This window comes from Elgaria multicarinata, chromosome 3 (genome assembly GCF_023053635.1).
Source record: "Elgaria multicarinata webbii isolate HBS135686 ecotype San Diego chromosome 3, rElgMul1.1.pri, whole genome shotgun sequence".
Classification (NCBI taxonomy): Eukaryota; Metazoa; Chordata; class Lepidosauria; order Squamata; family Anguidae; genus Elgaria; species Elgaria multicarinata.
In genome coordinates, this window is record NC_086173.1 from 111,151,877 (window position 1) to 111,169,950 (window position 18,074).

General features: G+C 49.6%; 1 protein-coding gene across 1 annotated transcript; it reads left to right on the forward strand.

Moving 5' to 3' along the window:
* The first annotated feature begins 941 nt into the window (after positions 1-941).
* BARX1 (BARX homeobox 1) lies at positions 942-13,481 on the forward strand. The gene is made up of 4 exons (XM_063123386.1): positions 942-1,166; positions 8,280-8,568; positions 10,119-10,203; positions 13,253-13,481. The coding sequence occupies exons 1-4, from the start codon at positions 959-961 to the stop codon at positions 13,415-13,417; spliced, it is 747 nt and encodes a 248-aa protein (XP_062979456.1). The 5' UTR covers positions 942-958; the 3' UTR covers positions 13,418-13,481.
* Positions 13,482-18,074: the final 4,593 nt, after the last annotated feature.

Consider the following 18,074-nt stretch of genomic DNA (forward strand, 5'->3'; position numbering starts at 1 on the left):
AGGGCCTTGCTGGATCACACCACTGTTCTCACAGTGGCCAGCCAGCTGCCTGCGGGAGACCCACAAGCAGGGCGTGAGTGCCACAGCATCCTCATCTGACCAAGTGGACTACATCCACGAGAGCTTCTCCCCGGATGAACGTCTCTGTCTTTAAGGTGCCCCAAGAAGAAGATTCGGTGTTGTGCTGACTTCAGATTAAGGGGGAGGCGGAGGCGGAGACGTGGGCGCCAGGCTGCCGGACCATCCCCGTCTCCTTCCTCCCGGGTGGATGTCAGCTGGTGGTTCCCCCCGTCGGTCTTGGCTCCAGGCGGGCCCGGAGGTCGGGCAGCTGGGCCTTTCTCGGGGGTGACGCGCGTGCGCGGGCGTGCGCGTGTTGCCTCGCTGAAGCCGGCCCGGGCGGAGGCCCATTGGCTGGCTCCGGCGCCGGATCCCGCGCCCCTTCCCAGGTACTCCGCCCCTGCCCGCCCCACGCCGCTCCCCCTCGCTCGCTCGCTCGCTCGCTCCCTCCCTCCCTCCCCGCCGGCATGGCGAGCCCCCCGTGCTCAGGCCAGCGTCAGCCCTATAATAGGCTGTTGTCTGCAGCGGCGCTGGGGCGGAGAAAGCAGCAGCAGCAGACGGACTCCTCCGAGGCCGCCCCTTCGAGCAGCCGGAGGTCGCGCCACACCGCGCCGCCGCCTGGCCTCACTCCGCGGGGAGCGCTTCAGCGGCCGCGAGGAGGGGAGCGGCCGGCGAGCGGGCGGGCGGGAGATCGGCCGGGATCCAGCCAGCCCCGCCTGCCGCCGCCGAAGGCAGCTCGGCGAGGGAGCGGCGCCCAGAGGCCGCGGCCATGGCCCCGGCCTCGCGGAGGCCTCCCCGCGCCCTGGCCCCCGCGCCCGACGAGAAGCCGCTCTGAGCTTCGGGCAGCGGAGCCGGGCGGGGTCGGGGTGGGTGCGGGGCGTCCCTCCGGCCGCCAGGCACCATGCAGCACCCGCTGGACCTGGGCGCCGCCGCCCACTATTTCCCCGCCGACCCCTTCGCCGACCACCGATCGCATCGCTACCGGAGCTTTATGATCGAGGAGATCCTGACGGATCACCCGGACGCCAAGAGCGCGGCACCGGCCGGGGAGCTGCTCAAGTTCGGCGTGAAGGCGCTGCTCTCGGCCCGGCCCTACCACAGCCCCCTAGGTACGTCTTCCCGAGGCGCGGCGGCGAGGGGGCGCTCTGTGCCGCCTGCTCTTCCAGGGGTGGGCCGGGGAGGGGGCAGCGCCGAGTCCCTCCCTGGAACCGGACAGGGGTGGGGGTGGGGTGCAGCTCAAGCGGAAAGGAATTCCTGAGGGGCGTTGTGGTTTCATTTATCCATTTGGGTCTGCTGGCAAAGAGCTTCCCTCCCTCCAGGCCCAACCCCCCACGGGGCAATTCCATTCATGTTCTGTCTTCCTTCCTCGGGTGGCGGTGGCCGCTTCTGCACGGGGAATCCGCCTCTCCCTGCAGACAGTGGCGCGGCAGCTCCGCTTGGCCTCCGCCGGTCCTGGGTCTCCCCGACCCGCCCTTGGGTAGGCGTCGGGTGGTGCCCGCGGGCTGTGCGTCCGCGCCTCCGGCCCGCCGTCGAGTGCGCCTTTTGGGTGCTGGGCAATCCGGCCCTGCGGCAGGCAGCAGCCCCTACTCTTTCGCGGGGAGCCCGCGAGCCGCCGAGTACTGAACGGGAGTGACTCCTTAGCAAACTGGATTAAATTGATCGTGCGAGCGTGATCTTGTACATTGGAAAATAACGTTAGGCTCCAGAAGATGAGGCCTTGGGACAGCGTGAATACCATATTCCCTCATAGCCTTAATACAAGTTGGGGGTAGTCCCATCCTGTTTGCATTCTCCTTCCCTCTTTATTGTTTACTACAACTTATTAGATTGTAAGCCTATGCGGCAGGGTCTTGCTAATTACTGTGTTATCTGTACAGCACCATGTACATTGATGGTGCTATATAAATAAATCATCATCATCATCATCATCATCATCATCATCATCATCTGCCGGAATGAATGATTTCAGGATTGCATTTGTGTCGTGGAGGTATTCCGTGTGTGGTGCCTGCAAGGCCAAGGCAGAGCCCGATCAGCACCCATTTCACCCGACGCCTTCAGCCTAAGAGTTCGCTTCCGCTTTGGCAGCAAAGAAGCCAAACAGAGTTCAGGGCTGCGATCGTCCTCTGGGGCCCGAAGGTGGGGGGGGGGGGGAGGAGAGAAGCCTCGGCGGGGCTTACTCGCGAGTATCGTCGCCCAGGCTCGGACTGCACAGGGGGCAAGCCGTCCTTCGGCTTCCTTGCTGTCTTGAGCTGAATGGAGACGTAGACGAGTCTAGTGCAGGCAAGGAGACCGGTGCTTTCTGTTGACGGGACCTGCCGGAAGGGAGAGATCCCCCAGACGACGGACGAAACGCTGCCAGAGCCTCGGACCCAGAGTTCCCAGGCCTGAGCTCCAAGAGGGCGAGGGGGAGCGGGGAAGGTGTTCCCCCCACTCATTTGCGCCTCACTAACGAGGGCGTTCTCACGCCTTTCCTCTCGGACCTCTTCCTCCCGAGAGACCGTTTTTTGGTGGCTGAGGGGTTTTCGGGGTGGGGGGGTGCGCGTGTGTTTTGCAATGTCCCTTTGCCTGTTTAAACTCCGATTTTCGGGCTTTCCGGTTTTGGCAGTTGATGAGCCTTCAGAGCCTCCAAGGAAGAAAGGGGCCCAGAAGGCAGGGCGCTGCTCCCGAAAAGACTGGTCCGGTGTGGGTCAGGGACTGGAGGAGGGGCGAAGAGGGGCAAAACGGCCTTTCTCCCTTGCTTGGAGCCAAAGGGCCTCGAAGCCTGTGTAAGGAGACTAGGAGCCCCACCAAACGCTTAAAAACAAAGTAAGAGCCCCGTTAAAGGGGAAAAGGGGAATCCCGTTTTAAAAAGAAATGGGGGGGGAGGAGCCCCATCAAATCAGGAGCCGCGTCAAAAGGAGCCCATCAAACGCTTAAAAGCTTCGCTCAAGAACCCGAGAGCCGGGCGGGGAACCTTTTGCCCCCACCTTCCCGAAATCTTTCCTCTCCCCCCCCCACCCCGCTTCCGACCCTTGGAGCGGCGCCCCTGTGGGAAAGGGCCGTGCGCGCATTGTGCTCGCAGGAGCCCCTCCGCTGTGCCCCAAGCGCAGTGCCCCGGCGGGCGAGGAAGGACCTCGCCTTGGGATTCCTTGGCCGTCTTGCTTGCAAGCTCGGTGGCGCGTGTGGGCCTGAGGCCTACCCGCAGTTCTCAAGCCCGACAGGCAGCGGAGAGGGAGAAAGCCTTTGCCTCCCGACTTCCGTGTAAACGATGCCCCGTTTACACGGAAGAAGTTTTAACAACGTTTGAGGCTAGAACAAACCACATCTCTTTCAAAGCGTTTCACATGGTCCTTTCTTTGTTCTAGCCTCCGTTTTACTTAGAATCCGAATTAACATGGGGTTGAACGGGCAGGGCAGGTTGTTGGTGTGTTTTTTTCCTCCCGGCTGCCATCGGTGGGATTTTCTCTCCCAAAATATTTGGGGAATGACCTTGGGGGCATGTAAAGCAGATTCAGTGTAGCTACGCTTGTTTGGAAGGGGCGGGGAACGAAACCATAAACGAGGAGCCTTCAAAAGATCGGGACTCAGAAGAAACACCACGGTCAAAGGTTTACACGATTGCTTTAAACCAGATTTAATAAATAAATAAATAAATAAATAAATAAATAAATATTGGACACACAATTTCGAAAGCATCGTCCAGCGCTAACAGTAGGTGTGCTCCCTTCTGCCTTTCTGTTTGCATGTCGACTCCACGCGGGAGTTTTTCCTCTGGCTCTGGAAGAGCAGCAGGGCGCTCCGGAGGGCGCCTGGCTTTGCCTAGCCTTCGCGATGCAGGAAACTCCAGCCTAGAGTCGGGCTGCCATCCCAGGCCGTACCTTGGATCTGCACGGCCCTGTGGCTCCAAGCAGATCGCAGGTTTCCCCTGGATTTCTGCCGGTGGGCGACGGGCCGTGCGTTTTGAGAGGGGCCTCTTCTAGTCGAGGAAGACCTTTCCAGGAGCTCTTCGGAATCTACGGCCGGCGAGCGTTGGCCAGAAAAAACAAGGACGTGAGATTGGATCGCCGTCCCATCAGTTTGCGGTCGGGGCCCATCATCCAGCCTCTCTCCTAGCAGTAACGACCTGCTGGAGGTTGGCCAGAAGAAATGGAACGGATTCTGTTTGCCCAGGTCGGGAAGAGGCCCGGAGCAGAGGCTACGGGCACTCCGGATGGAGATTCTGCCTCTTTCTGGGCGAGCCATGCGGGGCGATGGGCTCTCAACTCGCACTCTCATCCCGAGTCTAGAGAGGTTTCTGCGCGGGGTTACTCAGCACCACCCCGCCCTCGACCCCAGAGCACTCGGAAAGAAACTCCACGGAAAGCGGCCGGGCCGATGCCCCACGCCGTGCGTTTCAGCCGGCGTGTCAGTTCCTCTTGGATGCGCCACCAAGGAACTGGGCTTTCGAGGCGATATTTGCCTGGACAAGGAAGGGGACAACGGTTGGACCCAGTATTCAACATGAGATATTCCTAAACTGGAGCCAGAAACCACAAAAAGAAAAAGGAAGAAAGCATCGTCGCTCATAACATTCGCGCTGGACTTTACCATCTGTCTGCCAGAGAGAAAGACCTGAAATAATAAGCAGTTTGCGTTTTAAGTGACTCCCCCCCCACACTTTTTAATTTTATTTTAGCAAGTAGATTTTGGCTCTCGGGTGCTTCCATCAGATTCTCCCTCCTCCCTTACAAATGTTCTGGAGTTGTCCGAAGGAGCTTTTTATGTGCAAGCCGGTGTGAATTCCTCACCGAGATTAATATTTCTTTCCTACCTGGATGAAACATGTGAGGATTCCTCCACAGTTTGCAACTTCATCCTATAGTCGGAGTCTGCGATCCTCCGCATGACTTCTTAGGGAGTCATCTCTATTGAACTCAGTCTCGTTTCTTAGTAAACTTGCTTAAGATGGGGCTTTCCAGAGAGATAGGTATAGGGCAAAGAGTTTGGGTTGGATGCTTTCTAAGTCCAAGATCCAAGTATATGCTAAGTATATGTTGAATTCTCTCCAACCAGTGGGACTTTACATTGCTAATTTTGACTGGATCTTGTCCTTGGCTTTTTGTTTTGCTTTGTTTTGTTTGCAGTGATGTTTTGAGATCAAGCAATGGATGGCTCAAAACGAACAAATGCTGTTTACTAGAATAATGGAGTTTGAAAATTACAGCCCAATCCTATACATGCTTACACAGAAGTAAATCTAAATCAATTTTCTTTTCTTTTTTTAATTAGGAGGGAAATACATGCTGCTCCCATTCCCTTTGGGGCTCACTCCACACACCCTGGTACATCTGAGTATATACACAGAAACAGATTTATCATTCATTTAATCGAAATATTACATTACAATTCCATTACACTGTGGATCAGTCTATGAAATAGGGCTGAAAATTAAACTCCATTTTAAAAGCATGCTCACCAGAAAAGTCTGTCCAAAAATCATAGTATTACACTGTACATTTTCTTATATTTATTCTGCATTCCCTGCAAAAATTGTCAATGCTTCAGTAGTAGATTTCCACAAACATTAAAACTGGTTTTGAATCAGGGCAATTTCTAGAGGTTGCATATAGAGTCTTGATTGAAAATAAGTTAATACCCATTTCCTAAAAACATTCCTTTCCTGTGAAATCGAAGGAACTATTTCTGCCTAATTGTCAAAGTGGGTTGGTTCCAGATTTAGTTATACTTCGAGTAAACCCATTACAATCAATGGGACACAAGTTAGTCATGGTTCTAAATGTCTAAACCTGGAACCAAGCTAGAGTATTTCCCAAATTTTAATGAATTTTTAAAAATTCTTAACAGATTACCCATATGATTTGAAAATATTTTCGTTTGCAGCTATTTTAGTACAAGTAAAAGGGAAGTTTAAAATGATTTATGTATTTATTTGCTTTCCAAAAGTGCGAGATTTGATCTTTTGTATCCCGGACAAAATATAAAATGTGATCACTTGGAGTAGATTAATAACATAGCTGCACTTTTAAATAGCCAATTTTTGTTGCTGTTTTTAAAGGGTTAAGGAGGCACTGTCTCTCTCTCCCCCCCCCCGCCCCCCACCGCACACGCCTTACGAAAAGAGTAAGGTTCTGTAACGCCAGTAACTTAGGACAGGACCAAAGTTCTACTAGCGTCATCAAGACATATTTACCTCACCGAAAAGGTCCAATTCATATTTGTTATAATTTATTTAAGCCTGAGATGTCCCTCCCACCGATTGATTTACGGAGAAGTTGTTTCCCAATGACTAGTTAGGATCGCAGTTTAAATCCTTCAAGACAGCAATCCTATACTCACACTTTCCTTGGAATCAATCCAATGGAACTCAGTAGGACTTACTTCTAAGTAGGCATCCATTAAACTGCGCTGTTAGTTTTTTTGTTTTTTGTTTTAATATCAGCAGGAAGGTTGAGGAGGGGTGTAGGAAAGGAATCTTTCCCAAAAGACCAGGAGGTTTCTTCGCCTCCTGTTCCCACTAGCGATTGCTTCGGATCCTCGCGCAGCTTTCTCTTCTGGTTTCCTTCAGAGGACCCTCGATCCTCGCAACCCCGGCATGTTTACTCAGAACTAAAGCCCATAGACTTCGATGGCGCTTTCCCCCATGTACAGCCTTCCCTCGCAGGCTGATTTGGGAAGAAGTCCAAGCGGGTCTGACTTCCGCGTAAACATGCACAGGATCGTGCCTCGATAACTTCTGCAGCCTAATCCCAACCACGTTTACTCGGAAGTAAGTCCTATTTATTTTAGTGAGAATCATTGCCAAGGAAAACGCGTTTCAGATTCCCTATCCCCTAGCTGTTAGGAGAGCTCTCTCTCTCTCTGCCACCTCCTGGCACTGTGGTAGCCAAAAGAGCCCCTGGAGCGAACCGAGTATTGAGCTGACAGCTTTGTTCAGGCAGACAGATTTCCAGGGAACTGCGTGTAGAAGCGCAGCCTTACACCGTAGAGTCCCAGACTCAAATCCCTCCTCAAGCCGGAGGCTTCCTCAGAGATTTTGGACAGTATCCGATGGTAGTCCTACTCAGAGTAGACCCATTGACGTGAATGGCCCTAGTTTATGTAGGATTACATTGTATACTGAAGTCATTTGCTTCACAGGATCATTGTGGGGTTAAATTGGGAGATAGGGGAGCAAAGGCCATGTATGATGCCATCCTGGTAGAAAGGGTAAGACACAAATGACCAAGTATGTTAGGGCCCAATCCTTTGCATGTTTAGACAGGGAGAAAAATCCAGCAACTCTGGAAGGGAAATGCGGGACTTCTTTCTGTCTAAATATGCATAGGATTGCTTCCTTAGCCTATTTGGATCGCAGTGGGCAGGGGACTCCATCTTTGTGTCCCAGGGTTGTGTGGGAGTCTTGTTGATACACCTTAAAGGGCAGTATCCAGCGCTGGTCCTAGGTAGAGAAGATCCATTGAAATGAATAGTTATGACTTAACTTAAATTTCATTCATTGCAGAATGGGTGTACTCAACCTAGGACCCCAGTTGTGTTAAAAGCAGATGCAGATGATGATGATGATGATGATGATGATGATGATGGGACGAAGGATGTCATTTGGCTGCTGTTCACTTCAATCATTTGTAATGTGAGCCGCTTTGGGCGCAACTCTGCAGAAAAGCAGCCTACAAATAAAATAAATAAAATAAACGACGATGTTGATCTATCTGCTCGCCCTTGAGGTGCCCCAAGATTCCTTCCGCCTGTATTTCTAACTGACACACACACACACACACACACACACACACCCAAAGAGGGACCTCTGGCGGCCTGAGAAGGGCCAAGGTGCCAACAAGTTTCCTTCCTGAACGACCTTGTATCCTGGTGAACTTTCTGAATGTATTTGCAGGGCTCTGCCTCAGGTCAGAGCCGGGCGGGGAGGGCTGGGCCTGTCCCCCTAATTTTCTCTGCCTCCCCCCCCCCCATTTTATTTATTTTTACAAACAATTAAAAAACGTACCACCATTTTGTACTTAAAAGGCCTGCAAACCAGATGAACTGCCCCCCTCCGGGTTTTGGAACCTCTGCCCCCCCCCATCCCACAACGTCGAGGCTGGCTGCGGGCCTGCTCGGCTTTGCTTCCGAGCTCGACGGCGAGGCGAGGGCGGGGAGCCCCGAGGCGGGGCAGCTGGGGGACGGCTTCCCTCCGTCCCTTCGCTCGGTCACCGCCTGTGCCTGTGTGTCTCTTTCTCCCGCAGCGGTGCTGAAGGCCGAGCAGGCGGCCGTCTTCAAGTTCCCGCTGGCGCCGCTGGGCTGCTCGGGCCTGAGCTCGGCGCTGCTGGCGGCCGGCTCGGGGCTCCCAGGCGGCGCGGGGCCCCCTCACCTGCCGCTCGAGCTGCACCTCCGCGGGAAGCTGGAGCCGGGAGGGCCCGAGGCCGGCAGCAAAGCCAAGAAGGGCCGTCGGAGCCGCACCGTCTTCACCGAGCTGCAGCTGATGGGCCTGGAGAAGCGCTTCGAGAAGCAGAAATACCTCTCCACGCCCGACAGGTGGGGCCACGCGGAGAAGAGCGGGAGGGCGGCGGCGGCCCAGGGCGAGAGCACGCCGAGGTGGAGGGGCCGTCATCCGCCAGCCCACCGGCCAGCTCTCCCTAGGGAAGGGGGTCAGAGAGGGCAGCCTCGGACATCCTCCTTGCCAACTCTTGGTCCTGCTCACAAGCCTTCTCCCCTCGGGGCTCAAGCTCCCAAAGTTCGGCAGACTATTCCCTGACCCTGAGTTGCCCTGGACATGCAATTCTGATGGCTTTAAAAGGGGGTTGGATCAATTCTTGGAGGAGAAAGCTGTCAATGGCTGCTTCCAGTAAGCCTGTATGCACTATTTGCTGGGGAACATGGGTGGGAGGGTGCTGTTGCATCATGTCCTGCTTTGTTGGTCTGGCTGGCCACTAGGTGAACAGAGTGCTGGACTAGATGGAACCTTGGCCTGTTCCAGCATGGCAGCCGCCTCAGGCAGCAGCTAGTGATTTAGGTCTCAATCCTATGCATGCTGTGGCAGAAAAAAAGTCCTACAACTCCAAGCAGGCCATGCATCCCCCAGGCTAGCTGGGAATTGCTGAGAGTTGTAGGACTTCTTTCTGCCTCAACATGTATAGGACTGAGCCCTTAGACTGCAAGCCTCTACACAAACTTACCCAGGAGTAAGTCAGTGGAGCTTCTGTGTAGACATGCCTAAAATTGCACAGGTAATATATTCTTAGGCATTCTTAGATGGGGGGATTCTAGGCATGTTTAGGGGGGGGGAACCCCTACAACTCCTAGCACTCCCCAGCCAGCCAGGGGATTTCCTCCCCCAGTCTAAACAAGCATAAGATCGAGCCCTTACTCTATTTTACTGCCTCGGAGGGGGAAAGGTGTTTGAGGCGTTTTCTGCTTCAGGTACCAAAATTGGCTGGCCTTGGGTAGGATGCACTTTGACTGGCGGCACCCTGCCAGAGTGAGCCACTTGGCCTTACTGACCCCCCCCCCCCCAGTGAGAATCCAAACTGGGAATCGGGCACAGCTTGCCCATTTCCATGCAATCCATCCTTTCTGCAGAAGACCATTCTTTGGGTGCAGAGAGACACAGGAGTTCCCCCTAATTTGTGAAATCAGGCGCAAATGTTTTTTGTGCCATTTTTTCTTTTGGGAAAATCCCAGGTTTACCTGTGTCAAATTCTTACTCCCCAGACATCTCTACTTTTAAACAACAACTGAAATACACAGCCATGGAGCTCATTAAGCAATGAAAAGGATATCTGAGAACAAAAATTCATTCAGGTTGTATCCAATGGTAGTCCTACTTAGAGTAGACCCCTTGAAATGAACGGGACTTAAGTTAGTCATGGCTAACAAGTCCCACTCATTTCATGGGGTCTGTTCTAAGTAGGACTAACATTGGATACTACCCATTTTGTGTGAAAGATTCTGGGCTACAAAAACAAGAGAAGGAACAATTTTAAGCAGGTAGGGTGGTGGTAAGCATCCAGAGGGACACTCAGGGTGAGACAGCAGCGGGAGGGAGAATGGAGAGACAACCATCAACGGCCTTCTCTTCCCTGCAGGATAGACCTGGCAGAGTCACTGGGCCTGAGTCAATTGCAGGTGAAAACCTGGTACCAAAATAGGCGAATGAAATGGAAGAAAATAGTAAGTATGGACTTTAACTTATATCATGTTTTTCTTCCACCCCATATTTACACAGGCAACCACAGGAAAAGTCGGGTGATAACAAGCTCATCTCATGAACATCCAGTTGATGATGTAGAATTCCCACCAGCCCCAATCAGTATGGACAATGATTGGGGATCATGGGAATTGTAGTCCAAAACACTTGGAGGGCACCAGGTTGGACTAGAGCATTGGAGTTAAATAGGATCCTCCACTGAAGCCAAGGAGCCTTGTTTCTGGGGCTGGCAGAAAGCCTGTGGTTGAGTCAAGTGTGGAGTTAATCCATTGTAGAGAAAACCACTCCACCTGTCCTGTGGCATGGACTGGGCTGGAATACTCATCCTGTGGATTTGGATCAAGATTTAAGTGAATTTAATTTAAGATTTCAGCTACCATGAAGAAGTACTGTTTTATACTGTTGTTTTTATATTTCTGACGGTTTTAAGTTTTGTATAATTTTTAATCTTCATTGTTTTTAACTTTTGTAAACCACTCAGAGAGCTTCGGCTATGGGGTGGTATATAAATTTAATAAATAAATAAATAGAGATAGGAGATCCAGTCTAAGCTTACAACCTTAAACACAGTTACCTGGGAGTAAATCCTATTGAACTCAGTGTAATTTATTATTACCATTATCATTATCATTTATATACACCCTATTTGCTAAAAAAAAAAAAGCCATCAAGATAATGCACAATTTTAAACAGTAAAACTTTAAAACAGTAAACAAACCAAGAACATTAAAATCAGTGAAAATATTAAAGTATTAATTATCTAATTTAAAAGTCTATATTAAGAAGACATGTCTTCACCCCCTTTTTAGAAGACAGGAGAAAAGCCCTTTCAGGGTCCCAGATAAATGGACCAGTGCAGGCAAATGGTGCCCTGGAGAGATCTTAAGAACCAGACAGGTTCATAAAGAGACAGGTAGCCCCTTAGATAGCCAGGTGCTAAGCCAATTCATGTTTTAAAGGTTAAATCCACCACCTTGAACTGAGCATGGAAAACACCACTGAAGTTCTTTCAAGACATGTATAATATAGTCTAAACACCGTTCACTGGTTAACAGCTGAGCTGCTGCATTCCCCACTAACAGAAATACAATTTCCCTTCAGGGAAGTGGCCAGTAGTCTAATCTGGTGTAATCAAGGCATTTACCATGTCAGACCGACAGGATGGTCGCAGCTAGTGCATTAAGCATTATTGTGCAAATGCACTCCTTGCCACCACCTTGTGAGTTGGCATGTATAGGGATGCACGGTAAATTAGTCATGCTTCAGTCCCATTGAGTTCAATAAGGCAACAAGTGCGTTATACCTAACCTAAGTCTCATGGATTTCAATCGGACTGCCTAACTGGTCTGGACCCAGCCTTTGGGCTTGCTGCACATCCATTAATTAATGGCAGGTTTATATGTGGAGTTTTAAAGGGATGTTGATCTGTGTGGCTTGTTTATACGAATTCCTTCAACGTGTTCCACTTGATTCAGGCGATGTGAAGCTGATTTTTCCAAAACAATGCAATGATTTTCCTGGGGTATTCAGGGGAGGGAGAGACTGTAATCGTCCTTAAATAGGACTTGTTAACCTTAATGAGATGATGTAATGTTTATTTTGGTTCGTTAAAGCCAGTCCCTTATATGCTGATCGTAACCACATTTACTTGGAAGTAACGCAATCATTTACTTGCCACAACTCTAATCACGGTACCTGGAAGCAAACTTCGTTGAAATGAGTGGGACCTGACACACAGTCAGGATTATTGCGTGTTTAACGACCAGAAGATGAGGGTGCATCAAATGAGTTCTGAGCTTTACAAAGCAGCAGTAAATAAGTTGGGGAGACACTAGAGGAAAGGAGAGGCAGGAATATGCCTAAACGCAGTTATGTAGACTCCATTTCAGGAAATTGCTTCCAAGCCAGACTTGTTGAAACTAATGAGAATTCCTTCCAAGTAAGTGTTTAGGAACATAATGTAACTAGGCGCTGGCTTGGGGTGGGGGATTGGCAATTCTGATAGTTCTAGTAAGGCTGCAATTCTATATTCCCTTAAGCGAGTTCAACTGCCACTTAGTTCTAAGTTGGCATGTATAGGATTGCGCTGCAATATACTTTTATGAACTCAACTCAGGATCTCTTCCTTACCCAAATCCAGCATCTGTCCGAGATGATTGAATAAAGACAGTGGGGCCCTCTTACATCCTTGAGGCTGCCAGCTTATGGCCCCTTGCCTGGGAGTAAGCCCCGTTGAACTCGATGGGATTTACTTCTGAGTAGACCTGTCTACGCATTAAGGTAACCAACAGTGCAGTCCTACACAGTGTATAGGATCGCACCATTAGCCAGCTTAATGGACCGCATTCAAGCGGGTCGTTATAAGTGCTTTTACTCTTTCAGTGAGGCCTATGGGTGAAATGGAGCTTCTAAACCGCGTTAATGAATAGGAGCACAAACGGCACCAGGGGCAACACCAGCCAGAATCAATCTTTAGAAGAGCGCTTGTTTTCTTGACTGTAGAGATCCAGCAACCAAAGAGATCCGCTTCCAGCTCGCTCCCCTGCAAGACGGTTGCCACCCAAGGCCTTGTTCCCTGGGTAAAAAGTTGGCAATAGGGCTACCTCCCCTATTTCTGATAGACCTCAAGTGCTCTTAACTAGCATTATGAAAGGTAAGAATTCAACAGGTGAGGTTTCCTCCGCATGTAGACACATTGCTGGAAGAAGGGTTACCTGTTAGATTTCTGCTTGTCACGTTAAAAGCACAGAAGCGATGCCAGGAAAAATGCAGGTGGAGCACCAGAGCAGCTGCAAGGTATTTTCGTTGGCCGCCCCCGCAGGCTTGCTGTTGAAATTTCAAGGAAGAGCCGATGTTTTCTTGATCGTTATTATTGTGAGCTTTTATTTTTTTAAAAAAAAAAACCTTATGATTTTAAATGGGTTTTCTGTCTGCCTGTAGTTTCTCCAGCTGGGTAAATGCGTTCGGCCTGTTTGCGTTTTCCTGAACATTCAGGCCTTTGGATTTTTGCAGGTCCTGCAAGGCGGAGGGCTGGAATCTCCCACCAAGCCCAAAGGTCGCCCGAAGAAGAACTCAATTCCTACCAGCGAACAGCTGACAGAGCAAGAGCGGGCGAAGGAAGCCGAGAAACAAGCGGAAAGCCTCGGTTCCCCCTGTCAAGTCAGCCAGGAGGAATAACAAAGCGGCCCAGGCCCGAGGCCTCGCGGGAGTGCCCTTGAAGGCGGAGACTTACGGTACTGCAAAGACCGCGTCGACCGAAGTGCCTTTTCTATTGCCAGACTAGAGGCTGGATTCGCGAGGAAATAAAGAATCCTTCAAAATTATCTCCCCCACCCCAACCACCACCCTTCACGCTACGCACTGTTGGGACCTCTGGCCGTTAGGACTAACCTCCAGGCTCGCTAATCGACTAGACCTCGCTGAGGCCCTCTCTCGATTCCCACCACGTGGATTGCATTTGTGCACGTAAAGAGGAGCAGGCGTAAACCCATACGAGGGGCCGTGAGGCTGGTTTTGTTTTTGAGAAACTGCAAAGTGGAAGAGGAAGAAGATGGGTGGCAAAATGGTTAGTGGACTATTATTCCCACTTGATTCCGTTGTATTTACTATGCGTTTGAACTACCCCGACCCCCCTCCGTGTACATACTTAAGTCAAACGTCGCCCCCTCTTCTCTCTGGGTGGGCGTGGATTGTGAAGGATGAGGTTTTGCCCCCCCCCTTGTTTGATTGTTTCTTGTTTGGCCTGGCAGGGCAGAAGAGAGTTCTGGCTGTTCTTTTGCTGTCTAAGATCCGGGAGTCCCCCGCTCCCACCCCAGATTATTCGACAAACGCATTTTACAATCGGTTTTTATTAACATGAAGATAACGATTTTATTTCAATAAAGTATTTTATGAATGAGATTGGCCTGAGCGGTGCAATGCGTTCATTTCCGCAGACCACCTAGCAGTCCAGCCTAATGATCCATTATAGCAGCGCGATCCTAGGCGTGTCTACTCGGAAGTAAGCCCTGCTGTGCTTAATGGAGCTTACCCTCAGGTAAGCATGCAATGGGTTTTTGCCTTCCAGGCTCAGACTGCGAGGGTATTAAGCTGCAACTACACCGAGGGGCTGAACGGCTTGTGACTGCGGAGAAATGAAAGAAAAAGAAGAAAACCAAAACATTACGAGTGTAGTCCTATGTCTGTTTAGACGGAGGAAAATCTGCTGGAAGTTGTAGGATTTCCCTCCTCCTCTGTCTAAACGCATATAAGATTGTGCCTTAAACTAATTCACTATATTAATGTTTGGTATTTCCCTCTCCTAAACACACTAGGCGAGATCTAGCCAAACTTCATGTTAAACTCGTGGATGTTAAACCCGGAAGGAGATTCTTTTTACATGAGGTTGACTTCGGTGTGGGAGTCCGTCCCTTATTTTAAAGCCTCTCCCACTGAAAAATTGGGATGAAAAGTGATCAGCTCAGAACCTGCCCTTTACGCCTGTTCCCTTGACCTCGCTGCACTGCGAGATTAGAGTGTTAAAAGTGACCATTGGGCAGTAGTGTAATTTGATATATATTTTTAATTGTTCTTGCAAAGTTGATCACCTTCTCCAGATTCAGCCGGAAGTAAGTCCTATTGAGTTAAATGAAACCGCCTAGCCACAAGTAAGAAATGCTCCTTTGCATGGTCCCGGCCCGGACGCCTTCAAGCCCCACTAAAATCAGTGGGTCAAGGGCGTCGTGGGAAGGTGCCACCACGGATTCCACAGGAGTAAAAAGCGGCTGGTTTTCTTTGCGTTGCGATTGGTGGTTTTCGGAGCGGGCGCGAGGGGAAGTCGTTCGAGCTGGCCGTAACGTTTACGCACGGAGAAGCGTTGCAGTGGACCTGGGTCGGTTCAATTCGGCCTGAAACCGAAACCTACCCGGGCAGCTTCGTCCGATCTTGCGGTCGCGACTGCACCTCTCCCCGTGGAATCCGCCTCCGTCAGAGTTGATCTTTCAGCTCCCACATTCTTTGGGGTCCCTTTGTTCTGTAGGCAAGGCGCACAAGCCAAGTGAAAAAGCCCTTTGTTACTATTAATAACAAGACTTAAATAAAATAAAATAAAGACAGCTCTTAAAAGATAAGAGATTTGCTCTTAGATTTTGTAGAACCTACACGAACGCACGAAGTCAGCATTTCGTGCGAACTTACTAGCCTTATACAGTAACAGCTTCAGAGTGACCGCTGAATTAGCCTGTTGCAGAAAGCAGCAACCCACGCAATCCTACGTATGTTTAGACAGAGCAATGTCCTAAAATTTCCAGCATGGCTGGCTGGTGGATGCTGGGAATTGGTGGACATTTTTCTGTTTAAACGTGAATAGGATTGTGCCTAAACCCTAAACCTACCTTGAAGTAAGTCTCATAGAATTCAACGGGTCTTATTTCTGAGTACATGTGCATACCGTACTGTTTCAGTACAATTCCATGCATGTCTACTGAGAAGTAAATCCTATTGAGTTCAATAGGACGACTTCTCAGGTAAAGATTGAAGTGCATATATAGGACAGAAGCACAAGTTATTGTTGCTGCTATTTAAATTTCATAGACACCTTTCTTAGAAAAACACACACAAAATTTAAATTCTATGCCCACCTATGTGGAAGTAAATAAATACCTTTAAACACAGTAGGTGGTATATAAACTCAGTCTTATGCAGAGTAGACTCATTGAAATGGATAGTACTTAAGTTACCTTCATTGATTTGAATGGGTAGTATCTAGTTTTAGTCCTACATGGAGTAGACCCACTGAAATGAATACAATTAACTTAAGTCCCATTCATTTCAATGGGTCTACTCTATGCAGGACTAACTTTGGATGCTACACAAAGGAACCTGTTACCATGTGTACTTACATTGGACTGTGCTGCACAAGTCTTGTGAGGCCTCAGGATGGGGACCCTCAGATTTATTGCGGTATAAATCTCTGGTGAAATGGGCTCTAGTCCACAATAGCTTCTGCCACACAACCAATCTCTTTGAGATTTTAAGCCTTAATGTTTCAGGTGCCATAAGACTGTTCCTTGTTTAGGTATATATGCCTCCCATCCCGGGCCAGTGTATTGCTGCTTTTCTGTGCTCTTCAAATTACTGAGAATGTTGCAACCCAGCACAATGCAGAATTGAACGGTCCTTGTGGTACATCGGGCCGGTTGAAGAGATGAGTTCTTATTGCTCACACCAGCTTTTGTCTCCCAGTTCTCCAGCTTGAGTTTCGGAACTTCTAAATGCTAGCAAACAAGTCAAGTGGTTCTAGCACTAAGCTTGACTAAATATAGAGACACAAAATACCTCCCCAGCGATGTCTGTGGTTGGGTCTTTTCTGTAACGCATGGTTATGCACACTTTCAAGGGGAAGACCTGCTGCAGACTTCTGTGCCACTCTAAGACTGGCATACCCTTATAGCAATTTTCCCCACCCTGGGGCCCTCCAGTTGTGTGGGGCTACAACTTCCAGTATTCCTCCCTCAGCATGAGCAAGGGGCCAAGTCTCTCCAAACGAGAAGCGGTTACCATTTTAGTTTTTCTGTAGTACCACAGGCTGGAGGATGCTGGGTATTGTAGTCAAACATATCTGGAAGATACCGTGTTGGGAAAGGCTCTCTGATTTCAAGGAAAAAGGGAGCCCAATGACAAAGCTACCCTCTTAGTAGTTTTTTGGAGTGTTTTGTAAACGTTTGTTAATTGGTGGAATTGACTTCCACATCATGAACCAGAGTCAAAAGAGTTCTAAAAAGGCAGTCTTATATATGTAGGACCTTTTGCTTTGTCTAATAACTCCCAGCATGCCCCAGCCATGGCTAGTGCATGCTGGTAGTTGTCGGACTTTTTTGTGTGTCTAAACATGCATAGGATTTCGCCTTAAGTCCGCCTAATTTTTTCCTCATTGAAATCTATGATCCTGAATTATATTTAGCATTGAGTCTGTAGGAGTGTTGTGATCCTAGTGGTCTGTCTGTCTTAAAGATGCACTATTTCTGTTCAAGTGATATTTGTACTTGTGCTCAACCTGGTGCCTTCCGGACATGTTGGACTAAAATCTTCTGTCTGGGGATGATGGAAGTCTGAACAAGATTATTGAACAAGTCTGAAAGGCACCAGACTGCGTGAAGCTCTACCCAGCTCTACTGGGACAGTGTGAGGCTTCTTTCCAAGGAATTGTGGTTGGGATGTGCCTGGGGAGTTCTAGTACCCTTGGCTGGTTCTGAGCTTCCCCAAATCGAGTCGTTCATATATCACTTCTGAAGTGTATATTATTCTTGAGTTGCCCGGCCCCGTATCAGTTTTGTGTGGCAAAGGCAGCACTCGGTGGAATGGAAGGATCGTGTGAAGTCTTTGGCTGAGTCAGACCTAGTCCAGCCATGTCTTCCAGGGCAGCCACCCGCCAGCTATCTTCTGAAGCTCCAAGCAGGGCAGGTTTGGAAGTTAGAACCCTGTCTCTGTGTCGCTTGTGCCCTGTAGCTGATACCCAAGAAATAGACTGACACCATGTGACTCATTCCAGTTCTGAAGGAAGTTGGGATTTCTAGCACTGCAGAAAGTTAGCAGCCGGTGTGTAACCATAAGGCTGAATTCCTAAACATACTTACTTGCGAGTAAGCCCTGTTGAAACCAGTGCATGAGATCGGGCTGCCATAGCTGCATTATTTTGACTTACAGTCCGATCCTAAACACTTTTATTTTATTTTAAGTATTCTTTTTATCCCAGGTTTCCTCTAAGGAGCTGAAGGCAGCCTAGATAGTTCTCCTTACCCCCACCATGTGGCACCTTCAAGACACGTTTATTCTGGGCTGAGCTTTGGTGCCCCAG